This window comes from Leiobunum rupestre, chromosome 10 (assembly GCF_980474605.1).
Source record: "Leiobunum rupestre chromosome 10, qqLeiRupe1.1.hap1, whole genome shotgun sequence".
Taxonomy (NCBI): Eukaryota; Metazoa; Arthropoda; class Arachnida; order Opiliones; family Sclerosomatidae; genus Leiobunum; species Leiobunum rupestre.
Window position 1 is genome coordinate 30,882,629 of NC_143393.1, and position 15,993 is coordinate 30,898,621.

Below are 15,993 nucleotides of genomic sequence, written 5' to 3' on the forward strand. Positions count from 1 at the left end.
ACAAATAAGTGTGATCAGAAGTAACTAATAAGTGTGATCAGAAGTAACTAATAAGTTACTGGAAGAAATAAGTGTGACACTCAACGGCTGACTAGTAGTATCAAATAAGTGTGATCAGAAGTAAAAAATAAAAGTGACACTGATCGAAGGAATCTTCGATGCTTTCAAAGTATGACTAGAAGTAACAAATAAGTGTAAATATGTATATATGTGTGTCGTGGATATATTCTGGTTGCGATACCGGCGATGCAGGTTGCTGTGAATAGCTCAAACAAACTTAGCACATTAGAAAGATTGTGTGTATTCTGACCGTCGTACGTCTTGTTATAAATACTTATAGAGGTCAAATACTGTAACGCTCGCTGGTTCAAAAAGGAAAACCATATTTATATGTTTGCATAAATGGTCGCGCAAATTAATCCCTTCCCCAAAATGAAAATTCTAGCGACGCCACACCCTAAAATCGAATAACAACAGCCACATAACGTAATAATCTTGGTTTCAAATAGGGCATACCACCTACGAACTTACAAGGAGACACCCCGAAGTGTAACCCACCGATTTTGTTCAATCTCGGGGGATTGGTAGACCTTCATGTATCATGAAAAATCCTAAAGGGAATTTATTCAATGGGCAACCGTTTTGCCATGGCAACGAAAAATGTCTGCTTTCGAGTTGTTGTGAAAATGGCTTCAAAGCACGAGGATGATACCCGGGTCTTAAGCTACCAAAAGCGTCCCAACCGCGGTGGGGCCAGCGGGGCAACATGAACTGGCCCCTTTGTATTGGGACTCTGCTCATACTCGGTATGTCACTGAATGCTATTCTCCCATATTCGATCTCCAAACCCTTTATAGTACTTTTACATTTTTTCAATTCTGTGGAGGAGGTAAACCAGTTAAGCACTGGCCTATCTTGAGATTTATAATGTACCCCAAATACAAAAGGGCGCGCATGAAATTAAAAAATAACGAAAACTTTTAGGGATGCACCGATATATCGGTAACCGATATATCGGCCGATATATCGGCTAATTTTTCAAATATCGGTATCGGCCAATATCGGCTTAAGCGAGGCCGATATTAGCCGATACTTCTGGTATTAGAAAAATATTTTCAGGAAAAACTTTAAAAAAGGCGATACTCAACGAACTAATTAATGGAAAACATTTATTGCCACAACCTTACATTTCCTTTTAAAAAGGCCAGTTGATCGCTGTTGTAGGAAATAATTATTCGCGTCCAAAACGGTCAGGAATCATAAGTGGTTTTTCGACTCCAAAAGCCATAGATCATATCATTTTTTAACAGGTGGTTACGAGAGTAAACAAAAAAGCATAATATTGTGATAGGTAACTTTGTTAATATCGGCCGGCCGAAATCGGTGCATCCCTAAAAACTTTAAAGTTCCTTAAAAATCTATGTAACTTTATCACATTGACCTTAGAAATTGAAATTTTGAGTCTGAGTCACCATATTTTTCTGCCTTTAGAAAATGAAAAATTCCTAAAAAATACTTCTAAGGCACCCCAAAAAACAATTGAGTCCGGCGTACTTCACCCACTTTACCCAAAACTCTTGACGCCGCCACTGAAGCATTCTACTGTTTTGCTAAAGTGTCTTTGGCCATGTCCTGGCTGGTATAATAAACATTCTATCTTAAACAGGAGGAAGACTCGCAACTCGAATTTTGTCTACCAGTGATAATGAAGCCGTTAAAAATAAGTTAAAACAGAAAGCTCGAAATTCGACAATCTGGATTGGATTCTATGAAGATCAACAAGGTGAAAAGAAATGTTTTAATCGGATCTCTTTTATATTTCAATATTGCTTTTGTGGCATATGCGTCGGATAAACAGGAAGATATCCGTAACGTACGTAATTTGAAAGCTCTTTGTACGTGTTTTCAAAAACAATTTAAAAGTCTAAAATGGCCTTAAAGCTTATATTACAAATTACATAACGCGAAAAGTTATCCACCTTTCCTCGTGGTAACGAGCAGTTAATACCACACCCTCTAAATGACGTAACAAATACCGAAACCCTCTTTAATTATAATAGAACCATCAATTTTAAAATTATTTAATTTATTTTAAAATAAACCTTATTTATTTATTGTTTTATGGCTGTATTCAGTCTTCTTCCAGCCACCATTTTCCCTTAGCAGACAGTTTATGTGATCCATTGTACTCTACTGTTAATGTTATCAGAAACATTTGCCGCTGTACACACACGTTCGCTCGTGTTTCTCTGTTCTTTTCTCTGTACAGAAAAATCAATTTAGTTTTGGTAAAATAATAGTTCTGGGGGAAAAGGGACCTTTTTAAACAATTACATCGTGCCATGATTATATACACGATTCTGTGGTTTCCTTCGAAGGTGCGTGTTTTATTTTTACGACCAAGATAGATACGTCTAGTGTTGTAAGTCGAAAAAAAAAGTTTTCATTCCATGATTAGTCTAATATTTGGTTTTAAAATTTAAATAAAGCCTAATTTTTTCGAATCTGAAAGTAAAAATAAACCTCTAGACTAGTTTAAACTGATTAACAATGTAACACTTTTAATGTTTTGTAGCATGTTTACTGATATTAGGCATTTTATATCGATAAAAGTTAAAAACATTAAAAATAGATTTATGTTTAAAGGAAAGTTCCAGCTACTATTTTTATTTTTATTTAAAAGATCCAAGATGCTTTTAAAATAAAAAAACAAAAATTTAAAAAACCATAATTAATTATGGAATTAAAATAATTAGCATTTTAGTACAATTTATGGGCGCAGCCATATACCTGAAATATGCTTCACGGCAGAGCCCGAAGGCACAAACATCTGATTGGCTCTGACCATCGACGGAAAAAAAATACTATGTAGTAGTCTCTCTCACCACGGCCCCCTGCACGTGCTCTCACATAATAACCAATAGACAGCCTTGCATGAAAGTATTTTAGTGGTTTTTAACTTCTTCAATTATTGTAGAACCTTAAGTCGTCTATTTATGGCAAGAAATTTAAGTTCGTATGATTTGGACCCTGTTTTTAATGAGGGGGAACTAAAAAGAACACAAAATGAAGCGGAAATTCAAGGAAGACCAAATGTAATCGAGTTAGAAAATATTTTAAATATCGACGAAGTGAGGAACAGCTGTGAATGTGGTCACTGGCATTTTGATTACTTTGCCACCTAGGCCTAACTCGAAGACACCGAAGTTTGAAATAAAAAATGTATCACGTGATCTAGACACAGTCTACTATTGGTTAGTTTTAGAACCAATGCGGTCGCTGTGCCTCCGTGTTATGCGGAGAAGCATGAAATACAAAAACATGGCTGCTAGCACTTTCAATGACTAAAAATTAAATTAGGTACATTTGAAATTATTATTTTTTTATTTATTGGCATTTTTGGTATTTTTAAAACACGTAAAATGTTTTAAGCATAAAATAAAAACAACCTGAACCTTTCCTTTAAATTTTTTGTTTCTCCGATTTGCGGAAAAGTCTTCGCAATTCGGAAAAATTTCTGAAAATTTTTCCGGAAAATTAACAACACTAGATACGTCTCTTGGAAGCAATTTTCTGTTGGTATTTATTACTCACGGTGGTTTCTTCACGATTAGAGGTGCGATGGATCGATCTGAAACCGTTCAATGATTTCCTCAAATCAAAAGAATTTCAGAATTGCTCAGAAGACGCAGACATATTGGAATATTTCGAATGTACACTTAACCAACATATCCGTAAGCTCCCTAACTAATACTCGTTTAAACAGTTTTTTAAACTCTAATTTGAATCATTTTATAGAGTCGCAGAAAAGTCCGAGTTGTGGTGCTTTTGATACGTCTGATAGTCATTACCTTCTGGATTATTGTTCCATGAAAACGGCATACTTGTGCGAAATTCAAAAAGGTAATTAACGCGATTAAATAGTTAGTCTTAATGACTTATTTTTATTTTTATAATAAAATTGGCCTTAGGATGGCATAATGGTTTTAAATATACATAAAAAATCATAAACAAGAAAGGCTAAATGCGTACATTAATGGTTTCTTGAAGCCAGTGCGAATTTTACTATCGCGAAATAAATAGATCTTTACAAACTTTAAATATCACAATTGATTGCACTATTGAGAGGTTAAGCTAGTGCTCGAAAACGCGTAGGGGGAACTTATGGTATAGGCCTATTCGACCAAATTTCATTCAACCGAATATTTCTGGAAACAATTTCAAAACATATCCCAATAGCGGGTTTCAGTTGAATGAGACTATCAGAATTATAAAGTTCTTATTATATTGCTTATTACTAAAATATATATAATATATTATTTATTATAAGAACCAACGGTTTTAATTTTATGGTGAAATTCGTTACACCGTAGATTAGGTTAGGTTGATTTGGGTTGGATTGGTTTGGGTTGGATTGGTTTAGGTTAGTTAGAAAAGTCCATAAAAATGGGGCAAAAACATTTATAGTTGATTTATTTATGCATTATAGTCCATAGATGTATTTTATTAACTTTAGGTAAGATTAGGTTACATATAAACAAGAGAAATAAGATAATATAAATATAAATACATATTTATTTATTAAAGAAAACCGCACATTTTGGCTATATTCGTCCGAATGGGACGGTATTAATGAAAATTAGAAGCTCGTACACTAACGCGCATCGCCGTTGCGCATCGTCATAATATGTGAGAATTTGAAACTTTGACCCACAGTGAAAGCTTGGATTAACAATAGTAGTGCCTACCTGGATATATCACTCTAGCGTTCCGCGTGCATTTCCCAAGTGTTTGTTATGGGTTCTGCCTTATAAAAGGCTTCGTGTTACGGGAATTTCGGATTTTCTCCGTTAATTTCGCCAAAGCGGCGCTGCTGTCGCAAAAGTCATTTACTTGTCAGGATTTTTCCAAGTCATATATCCAGGTAGGCACTACTATTGTTAATCCAAGGTGAAAGAGACAGCTGTGGTTCTGCCACGTGCTTATTGGTAGTGAGTTTTTAATTAAAATGGTTTATCACACAAAGTGCTGCTAAAAAAATTGCAATAGCAACACTAGATATACTAGTCAAGAAATTTAAATTATGCCATATAAAATTATAACTACTTTTAGTTCTATATTAAATTTTTACCGATTCTACCGAACTTTGGTAAGCCTTTGCCAAAAAACGTAAACGAACAGAAAAAGCTCTCTCTTGACTATGTCGTAGTTGCGCACAACGATGCGCGTTACTGTACAAGATTCAGTCGGTAACCATGGTAGCCATATGACGCGAAGAGCCACTTCGTGAAAAGAGGAAATACATTGAAATTCGCCTTCACCATCACTCCCCTTCCTTCTTTCTCTATGCTTAGACGATATCATCCGAAATTGGAGCGTAGCAATTGAATCTCAGATTTTGTCTAAGAAAAGACATTGTTAGCATAATGGAGAGGAGAGGTGTAGAGTATACCTTAAATAAAATTTTGCCTTAGAAAGGCAATTTAAAAAATTGCTCAATTCAAAAAATCATCCATCCAAAAATATTTAGACGAACGTTTTGAAAATTTCGTATTTTCTTATATTATATCATATGTAACATAATCACTCATAAGTATGACATAAAAGTAATTTCGTTAATGAAACCTTGTTCAGGGGATATGACGTAAAATACGTCACTTACAATTCCGTAACGAAATACGCGTCATCAACTTTACTGATTGGAAACGGACGTTAGTGAGAATTCCTCGCGCGTTTCTGGCTTTGCCCATGTCAAGTTTAGCTCGTGCCTCGCGATCGCATGATTTCATTTCCATGGTAACCTTTTCAATAGCGCAAGGATTATAAGCATTTTTGCATTTTTGGGTCCGCTCAATGTATGTTCCGCGTGAAACAAGGTCTCATTGAATTTATTTCAATGGAAATGTTATACAGAGGCATACTTATGAGTAATTATGTTACATATGATTATATTGATGTACAATATTTCACTGCGTTCAGTAAGACTTACTGAACTCATGGTCGAGTATGGTTTTTCAGATGTTTGTTATTAGCACACGATAAGAAAATTATCAATTAACATTTTAAAATTATAATCTTAATTATATGTTTAGGGGTTAATTTTATTTTAGCACGATCATATACGCTGTATAGACTATTTCGCTAATATTCGTCGCGTCGTGTTGAACAACAGGTTCGTCGACATAGGATTTCAGATATAATTACTACTACTTTGATTCGTACCATGTTTCGTAAGTCTTTTAGTTAGTCCAACTAATAGCTGATAGCTATGTGTGGAATAGCGTGGTCGTGACGTTATACCGAAAAAATCAAGCAATCAATCAATACGAATTAAATCACAGCGGCCCTAAGCCTCGGCTTGGCTCCCTGCACGAGCTCACTATGGCGACGACTCAATAAGAGCGTATAAATTAATTTTTGGTTCATTCTAGAAATCCTTTACGAAAATTGGACCGACCAATCCATGATCAAAATTTGATCATATTTTTGTGAAATCGTATTTGATCAAGTAATAACGGATCCAATTATTATTACATTTTGATCACGGTTTAATCGGTCCAATCTTTGGTAAAAATTTGAAAAACATTTTATCAATCATTTTGTAAGGGATAGCTCACAGCCAAAATTTACCACGTGAACACATTACGTATTTTCAGAAGTAATGAACCGAAGTTATGGAAATAGCGCTCAGAATCAGAGGGCGTTTTCCTTATGACAATGATGATAAAATCGAGTCTACAACCCATCTTTTGACGCGTTAAATTGCCCTTGGGAATTGTGGGTATAGCTATTTCTATGTATAAAAAATGGTTTCATAAAAACAAAAACATTTTTTTTCGGCCTAGGAGCGCGCAAAATTTCAAATTCGAGATCAAAATGTAACTTCATAAGAAAAACGCCTCCAACATGGGGAGTATAGCAGTCTGTTAACCTCGGTTCATTTACTTTTGGTATTTTGGCTAAATAATTTTTGTATTTATAAGACACCTGAGTGTAAAGTATCACGGTTGACGAAAGATTTGGGCTTTAAATATAAAGATATTATTTATATTGTAATAATTTAATTTTTTTTAAAGTAACTCGCTATTTCATCTTTATATTGTTGAGTTTAAAATATACATACGCTTTTTCAGTAAGAAAAATAGTACCTTTATCGACTACCGTGTCCAAAAGTACACCATCAACTTCCACCGAAAGTTCGACAGTATTAGTTTCGAAAAGTCAAACCATGACAAGTTCTACATATTCGAATACTCAAGGCAAATCTACTACTCCGCGGATAAATCTAAGCCCAACTGAGTCTCCAGGATATGAGTCACATAAACAAGAAAGCGCAATAAAGGGTCCTGGTGCTAAAGGGTCATCCGCTTCTTCAGGTAAAAATCTTTCTTTTGTTTAGTTTCTACCTTTTCCACTTTCATATGGTTTTAAAACCCAATTAAACCAATAAATACATTTTGGGACATATCACCTCTTTCTTGGCAAACTCTTTTTATTACAAAATTTTGTTTAGCCATTACAAATAATCTTGTAACCACCAAGAGCGTCTTAATATCTTGGCCAACTTAAAATCGTTACCTAAGCAACGGAAACCAGCCTCATCCATTACCAAGCTACGAATACGAATAAGACAAAAGTGATTGGATTGTGTTACAGCAATCGTAGAAAGTTCTTCATACTGCCTAAAATTAGTAGCAGGTTATCCTCGCGAAACCGTGTGAATTGTTTTGAATAGACTCGAGAGGCCAACCGCTTAACTAATCTGGTGTCCAAGTAAATAAATAAATTCTTTAAAAAATAATACGGAAAATCTGGAGAAATAATAGAAACGTTGGAAAATCTGCCAAAATCTCGAGAAATACTGAGAAATACTTTCAGTATTTCTGGAAATCCAGTAATATCGTTAATATTCTAGAAATATCGGTAATATTCTAGAAAGATCGGTAATATTCTAGAAAGATCGGTAATATTCGAGAAAGATCGGTAATATTCGAGAAAGATCGGTAATATTCGAGAAAGATCGGTAATATTCGAGAAAGATCGGTAATATTCGAGAAAGATCGGTAATATTCGAGAAAGATCGGTAATATTCGAGAAAGATCGGTAATATTCGAGAAAGATCGGTAATATTCGAGAAAGATCGGTAATATTCGAGAAAGATCGGTAATATTCGAGAAAGATCGGTAATATTCGAGAAAGATCGGTAATATTCGAGAAAGATCGGTAATATTCGAGAAAGATCGGTAATATTCGAGAAAGATCGGTAATATTCGAGAAAGATCGGTAATATTCGAGAAAGATCGGTAATATTCGAGAAAGATAGAAGATAATTGAGACGGCAAATCCAGAAGTACAGTGGAATATTAGAAATATTTGGAAATCAGAAATCTGAAGTACATTTTTCGAAGTGGTTAGCCTCTCGAATAAAAAAGTATTGCAATTGTATTTAATAGATTTATCCGTTAATGTAATCGTATCTTCAGCGAAGTGAAATTTTATTTAATTATATTTTACAGATAATAAATCTGCAATAACAGCTATAGTTACATCAATCGTTGTCATCGCAATTATTGGGCTGGTGATCGTTGGAATTCTGGTCTATTTTCGAATGAGAAGGAAACCTCGACTGGCCGACGAAGAACCTTGCCTCAACTTTACGAATCAAGTATTCTTGAATTCTGACGACAGAAATGAATAATTTAATAAAATACTATACATTATTCTATGATATTCGTATGGAATTTCTTATTCGCTTATAATTCCCAATTCGATCTGTTCAGGAATCTGATTCTCATAATCTGGTTTTATAAAATTACAAAACTGAGAAAACTTGTTCTCACCCCTTTCTCCATCTGAATTTCTTAAGACGTTTTTTAAGTTGAAAATCAAACAGCTACCCACTCCAGATTTAAGAACCATATTAATATTAATAATCAGCTAGGCTAATACCCAAGACACCACCCTAGGCCCAAGTCATTTATCGACTTTTAACGCCATTAATTCAGGTGATCGGGTAACAATGCGTAGGTGTGTGGTGGAGCCAACAGCTCCCTACACGAACTAAAAGCGTTAACCTCAACAAGTTTTGATGGAAGGGGAAACCCCTTAAACCATTGGGGAGAGAACTTGCGAACTCAACGTGGAAGGAGTTATTCCTGGTTTTCACCCAGTGCCACAAGATGGGATCGAACCCGGCTCCTCTTGCTGCGAGGCGAAACCACTCCGCCAACGCAGTGGACAGCGCACATGAGGGCGCCCTGGATGTATATCAGTTGAAGCTAGGTACCGAACGTTTACTTTCTCCGGAGTTAGACTAGAGAAGACGGTTAAGTCATACCATTTTATTCTAATTTTTCATTAAAAAACATTTTCAAGAGCATATACGAAAATTTTTAATTTTCATTTTACATGATACATATTTTCTATCACAAAACCAATATCATTGTTTTGTATTGGCTTACACTCGTACATGTCTCTAAACAGGTATGATCTAACTTCTGAAGTTAGTTAGTTAATTGACAATTTTCTTTTTTTAAATGTTTTTCTGAAAATATTTTTCTAATACTGGTATCGGCCAATATCGACTTCACTTAAACCGATATTGGCCGATACCGATTTTATAAAAATAGGCCGATATATCGGTGCATCCCTAAGTTACATCAACTTTACATTTTCATTTCCAGAGTAACTCGTAAAAATTACATTTTCATATCTTTCTTACTTTGCCACATTTGTTGTTGTTTTTGATTATGAGGGTATAATCAGGTTAGCATAATGAGGAATTAACAGTATATGCCACAGCAAACACTAAATGAAAATGTATTAGAAATTTCTGGAAAATAAAGTTAATAATTATAGATTATATCACTTATGATTGCACTTAAAACGGGCGCTATCGTGGACAACTAATAAACGAGGCCATTTTTAACGAAGTTTCGTCGGTGTTTTTTCTGAACTATGAAATTTTTTTTTGGTCGTGCAAGAAATTTTCCAAGGATATAAATTTGCACAGGGGTTATAAGTTTTCAATGCGATTTCTGGGATACCTAATTAATCCAAAACTTCCACGGGAGGGTAAGTGAAAAGTAATATAATATTGCCGGTTCTGGCAGATATAATGGTAAAAATGATCGCGCGAGATTTGTATGCCATGTAAAGATTGTATTTTCCCGTGAACCTAATCTACGATTTGAGGGCATTTGGTTATTATGATGTATCTAGCCTTTGTTGTGCGGCCATTTTGATTTTTTAATACTACCTTGGTCTAAGATTAGCGGTTATTTTGATTTCTTAACATTTGAGGCCATTTTCGTTGAGGGACATTGATTGTTTTTTCATACTTACCTAGTCTATATTGTTGACGGTCCTTTTGCTTTACTTACTTGCCTAACTAAGGGCCGGCAGATTTTTTATTATTTATGAGATAAATAACCTTAAAACTTTATTAAAAATCATTTCTTGAATTTTTTATTAACAACCATGAAAATTATTTTAACACAATAACGAGCACAACCATCAAATAAGCTAAATATACAAAATTATAATTTATTTTAAAATAATTTAAATGGCATTGAAAATTTATGTTTATTATTGAATGATGCAATACATAATTTTTCTTCAAATGCTGGTGTTTCAATTCCATCTATAACGTATCTCTTATACTATCAAAAGGTTCTAACGCGATTTTAGTAGTATTTGCCGTGTATAGCTGATGATTTTGTGATATTATTATGTTTGTGTTCGCTAACGTTATGCGTTGCGTTAATAAATATTCCCCATAGGAGTTGAGTTTAACATTTTTCTTCTGGTCTCTATCCTCACTTTGTAGCGAATATATTTTTGGTTTTAGACTAACGAATGAGAGACCAAGTTGGTTATATCTGAGGCGGATATCGACCAATCAGGTCCAAACTTGTCAGGCTGATAGGCCGAGTGTTAAGGGTTAGGTTCAGTGGTCAAAGTTGAAGGTCAAAGGTCATCTTCAAGGACAAATTTAAGGTCAAAGCTAAAATATAACACAATTCATCTTCCATAAATCAAAGTTGTTTTTGTTACTATCGCTTAAAAGTATTTGATCTTTGAGATAGTCTGGAAAATCTTTAAGATGAGTAGACGTTGCCCTGTCGTTGTAAATATCATCGGTTTCATTCAGATAACAAAGCGAGTCAGTGTCCTTGAAACAAGAGCTATGTTTTGGATCCATAACGGCTCATTATTATGAAATTCATACATGCAGGTTTTAGAAAATACCAATATTCGACAGAGCCATAAAATGAATGTGATATGTAAAGTCCCGTGAATCTATTGATTCTTGTTTCACTTTCTTTCAAAATGAAGGCTAGTAAAAATACGCGGTCGAAATATTGTTTTCCAGTTAACGTCTCAGAGGCTCAGAGCTAGGAACGATAAAAAGTGAAAATTAGTTTCCGGTTATTTGGAAATGCCGCGATAAAACATAAACATATATTTTCATTTATTATTAACATTATTTTCCTTTTTAGAATTGAAAGTATTCTTGAATCGGGACTTTTCCGCAAAAAAAATGGTAGAATTTTCGCAACAGTGCGTCGATCGAATTCACAGGAAACAGCCCAAACTGGTCTATACTCAAATAATTTTGCCCGACTTGTCTTATTTCCTTCTTCTCTGGTTAATCCTAAATATGTTAGTCTTTATTTATTCGATAATCGAGGCGCTACTCGTACTGCAGCGAAAGTCCAAAAACGAAATTTCTTTTACTTCCGACTGGAAACGAAGAAAAACGTCTTGGAAAAACCACCATAAATAATGGAAAAGAAAGTCAAAGTTAAGGGAACAGAATCTCCACAAAAAACTTAATGCACTTTAACTTAACCCTTAGTATTTAAACAGCTGTTTAATATAATATTCCGTCTTCTTTAATGAGCAGTTTTATAATTTTCATTTCTTAATACTTTTATATAAACCCAGGTGTAACATTGAATCAAATAAATCTGTCTTGTAGAACCAATATTAGAAAAGCCGAAGTTTTTTAATTGAACTATTTTGCCGAAGGACTGCGTTTTTTCCTTTTACCGTTGCTTTACTTTATTCATAATTTAATGACCGTTGGTGGTTTCTTTTCGTTGAAAGTATGAGGATTTTGAAGAAATATTCATTTCTGTTTTAATAGTGATAACTTTTTTCATTCGAAAGGGGTTTTTAGGATTGTTAATTTTACTGCTTTGCATGATTATATTAAAGCGACGTTTTTAAGAATGCAACCTTTTTTGAAATCGGATTTAAGCAAATTATCTTTAAAATAATGCTTTATAATTTATGGTAACGCTACGTCATAAGTTGCTAAACGATTTCTTTGATCCGTTGACTACAAAGGTAACATACACAACTTGTGAAATGTCGTTGAATGAAACTGATATTGAGCGAAAAATCCTGCTTCTACAACCGATGACGTCGTTGACCAATATGACGCAGGAAAGGGAAGTGAAAAACCATGCAACAAAAGCAACGCTATCCGTCGTGATCAACGCAGAATCTGTTTGATTGTTACTGAATGGAGGAGCTTATTAACTACATAACGTTTCTTAGAGTAATATGTTTTCATACCGGCCAATAAATTTGCATTAATTTAAAATCCATTATTGAATTATTTAATGTTTATTTAAAGGCTATCCAAAGTTTGTTCAGGATCATCACTGTCAACAACTTCAAGTGTTGAATCTTTATTAACGAAAGTATTTTCAAAAGACTGAGAATCAGGGTGGTCCGTTGTTGGTCCTTGAACCTTGAATAAATGCTCACTTAAATCATCACGTCCGCAAGTGGCAATCCAACCACTACACTTTTCTGAATCCTTTTTTGGGCAGTGGAAATGGGAATAATTTTATTTTGTTGTGTGGCAACAAGAAGAGTACTCGCATTGCTTTCTAACAATTTTGAAAGTAGTGAATATCCTAATATAAACCCATTGCACACTAATAATTCTTTATTAACATGATTTAAATCGCCCTTAATCCATTACAGAGCATAAACACACTGGAGCGGCCGACACAAGCATCCATCTTGTTTTAAACTAAAATGACGTGACAATAAAATTACACCGTTCACCAAATATTCTAAAAAATGGTAATTTGAGTGGATTTCACCTGGAATAATTCTGATTGTTTTCTCCTAAGATACAACATATCCTGGAAACATTGAATTATTTTTTCAGAAATTTAAAAAGATTAATACTATCTTCTAATTTGTAAATTTTACGTCAAGCCAAACTTTTTAGGATATTATTTACGTATCCCAATCAAAAGTACCATAGTTGGCCCTTTTTCCCAAGATAATTTTATTTTCAACATTGATCTATTGAAAGTTATATCTCTTGACAATGGAACGATGGTGGTTTCGAAAAAAGTCGGGAAATTTTGTATATTCAATGATTTAATTATAACGAAAATTATTCATGCAAACCATGAAAGTGTTTTTAATTTTTAGTTTGATATCTATAAAAGTTTTATTCATTAAATTTCACATGACCTTTATAAGAACGAAATTTAACTTTTGATCTCCTCCGAAGAACTTTTATCTCCTGATCGATGGCTCGCTCGATTTCTAACGGAGACTTTGCTCAGACATTGCCTTGACTATAAGCAAATTCATAATTTAAATCATATTTCTTTATTTCAGACGGTTTAATATAACTACGCCGAGAAATTTCTTAATTTACTTGACTATGAAGTCAGAAAAATGCATAATTTGAAAAAATAATTTCATTCCTTAAAGGGGCTCCAAAGTTCGGTGGCAAAATGTGTGTAAAGTCAGTAAAGTGCGAAATTTACGGTTGACTCTGCCCGCCTCTGCCAAGGCCGAGTGAGGGGTTTGGGGGGATGAAAAGCATGCTCAATTTTCTTTTTGTTTGCCACCGAACTTTGGAGCCCCTTTAAGCAGAATCACACACGCGTTTTCTGCGTTGATTAATGAGCCTAGTATTCATTCTCTCGTAAACGTTAAAAAAAAATAAAAATAACGATGTTCAAAGTAATTTAGACGTCGTACGAGAGACGTTCACAATGAAAATGAAAACCCACCTGTTCCACAGTTTCGCGAAAACATTTTCAGAAATTTTACATCAACATTTAATCAAAGTTAAAATCAATAAAGTAAATACGCTCATCAATTCTTCATTTTCCCCGGCAAGAAAAATATTATTTCCTAGGTCAGTTACTATATATTTGCCAACCGCGTCATCAATTTTTAAGATGGAAATGAAAGTCTGTAAAGTGCATATAGAAAACCGAGTAGAATGTTTAACTTTTCTGTCTTTGACAATTTATAGGTTAGTTCGATTGTAAGTCGTGATCACCAAGATTTGTTACATAGATAGCCTTCTAAATAGCGCAAGGAGTAGGAGTATACGGAAACTATCGCTACGACCTCTCTTAGTAGACGTCAAAAACTAGATAGTTCATATATGATTTCCCGGCTAGACTATTTTAATTAATAACATTTGAGTAGTTACTTGAATATATCTCTTTGTTAAAGTAAATGGCAATCTATTATTTGGTACAGTTGTAGCAAAAAAGCTGATAGACGCTAGCATCTAGGAGCAAGAAGCACTAGGAGAACGCAGCTGCCTTTAAACACGCTAACACGGGGTTGTGTAAAAATTCCATTGGACGAGCCTTTACGCGGAACGTTTTACGAATGTTCCCCTTACGATGGCGGCAGGCGCCAAAGCGTCCAACCAATGAAAAATGTACGCAAGAAAATGCACGACTTTTGACGGGTTGCGTTCTCCTTGTGTGGGGTGCTGCGTTTGCTAGCATAAACTCTTTGTCTTGGTAAAACGTTCCCCGCGCGTCTTCATACTTTAGTGTAAATGGGCTCGAACAATTTTGCGTGTTTTCATTAAAATACATATAAAAATGCGCGAGCCTTTAACGCTAAAATATGAAAGAGCGCGTGGAACGTTTTAAAAAGTTAAACAAGACACAAATGGAGTCTATGCTAGCGCTAATTCGATGCTCGTTAATGTAAGTCGACTGAGAGACGTATTAACGAATATGGGAATATTAGCGCGCTTGCTCAACATTCAGAGGCGAATTGGCTAGTTTCCTATCTGTGTGGGTAAATATCATTGCATATAAGAGGGGAAATCACCAACTTCACTCAAGCTGTACCCCTAAATCTAGAACGTTCCTACACGCCTAGATATACAGGGTGTCTTTTTTGCTCTGACTGAGCATTGTTAAAAAAAAACTACAGAGTTAGATTTACGAACTTTTTAGGATATTATTTATTGTATGGAAACGCTTTAAATCCAAATTTTAAGACAACATGGAACATTCTTCACGTTTTTGAAAAATATATTTTTTGGCGGGAAGCTGCTAGACAAAACATTCCAATGAGAAAGTTGTAGAGCACTGTCGATAGTGTACCAAGTGGTTAAATTTAAAAATCCTACAGGCTGGTCAAGATAAACACTATCGAACCTATTTTGAAATATTTATAAATTTGCGGTGTATATTGTAGGACATGCGTCAGATTTATAGCCCGGTGTACCGGTAAGACTGAAACCACACCACCGCAGGTCTATCATCATAATGCCCTACGCCAGAGTCCACAAGCCCGGACAGGTGACAAAACCAGCAAGCCGCTCAACCCAGCAGAAGGTGCAGCAATGGGCCGACCAGCGTGCCACTTCGCACACTGCAGTGGGAATGAGAGCGGATGCTCTGGCAACTCCGGCCGACACTCTACCTACGAAGGTAGAGAGCCAGACCCATTGGAAAGAGCTCCTAAAGGGGAACGGCGAGCACACAGTAGTCCAAGTAACCCGGCACAGCTGGCACTGGATATCCCGGCGGGAGCCCAAAAGGCCGAGAAACAGGACCGCCGTGCCCTCATACGGAGGCTCGCAGCCCCACAGCAGGCTACCCAATCCGCCGAGGCGGCCAGGTTACCTGGACCCTCTCCGTTAGCCTGGGCCGAAGCCCAGTTAACAGCCCACACCGGACCGAAGTC

The 15,993-nt window shown here is 35.3% G+C and overlaps 1 protein-coding gene across 3 annotated transcripts in view; it reads left to right on the top strand.

Moving 5' to 3' along the window:
- LOC149925370 (macrophage mannose receptor 1-like) overlaps positions 1-8,725 on the top strand; it is a 49,535-nt gene extending 40,810 nt beyond the window's left edge. For all 3 annotated transcript variants that reach the window (XM_090160127.1, XM_090160128.1, XM_090160129.1), the window contains exons 11-15: positions 1,667-1,783; positions 3,615-3,734; positions 3,799-3,903; positions 7,134-7,376; positions 8,517-8,725. In XM_090160127.1, coding sequence (XP_090016253.1) covers positions 1,667-1,783; positions 3,615-3,734; positions 3,799-3,903; positions 7,134-7,376; positions 8,517-8,698 — 767 coding nt within the window. In that variant the 3' untranslated portion in view covers positions 8,699-8,725. The remainder of the gene's footprint in view (positions 1-1,666; positions 1,784-3,614; positions 3,735-3,798; positions 3,904-7,133; positions 7,377-8,516) is intronic.
- The last annotated feature ends 7,268 nt before the right edge of the window (positions 8,726-15,993 follow it).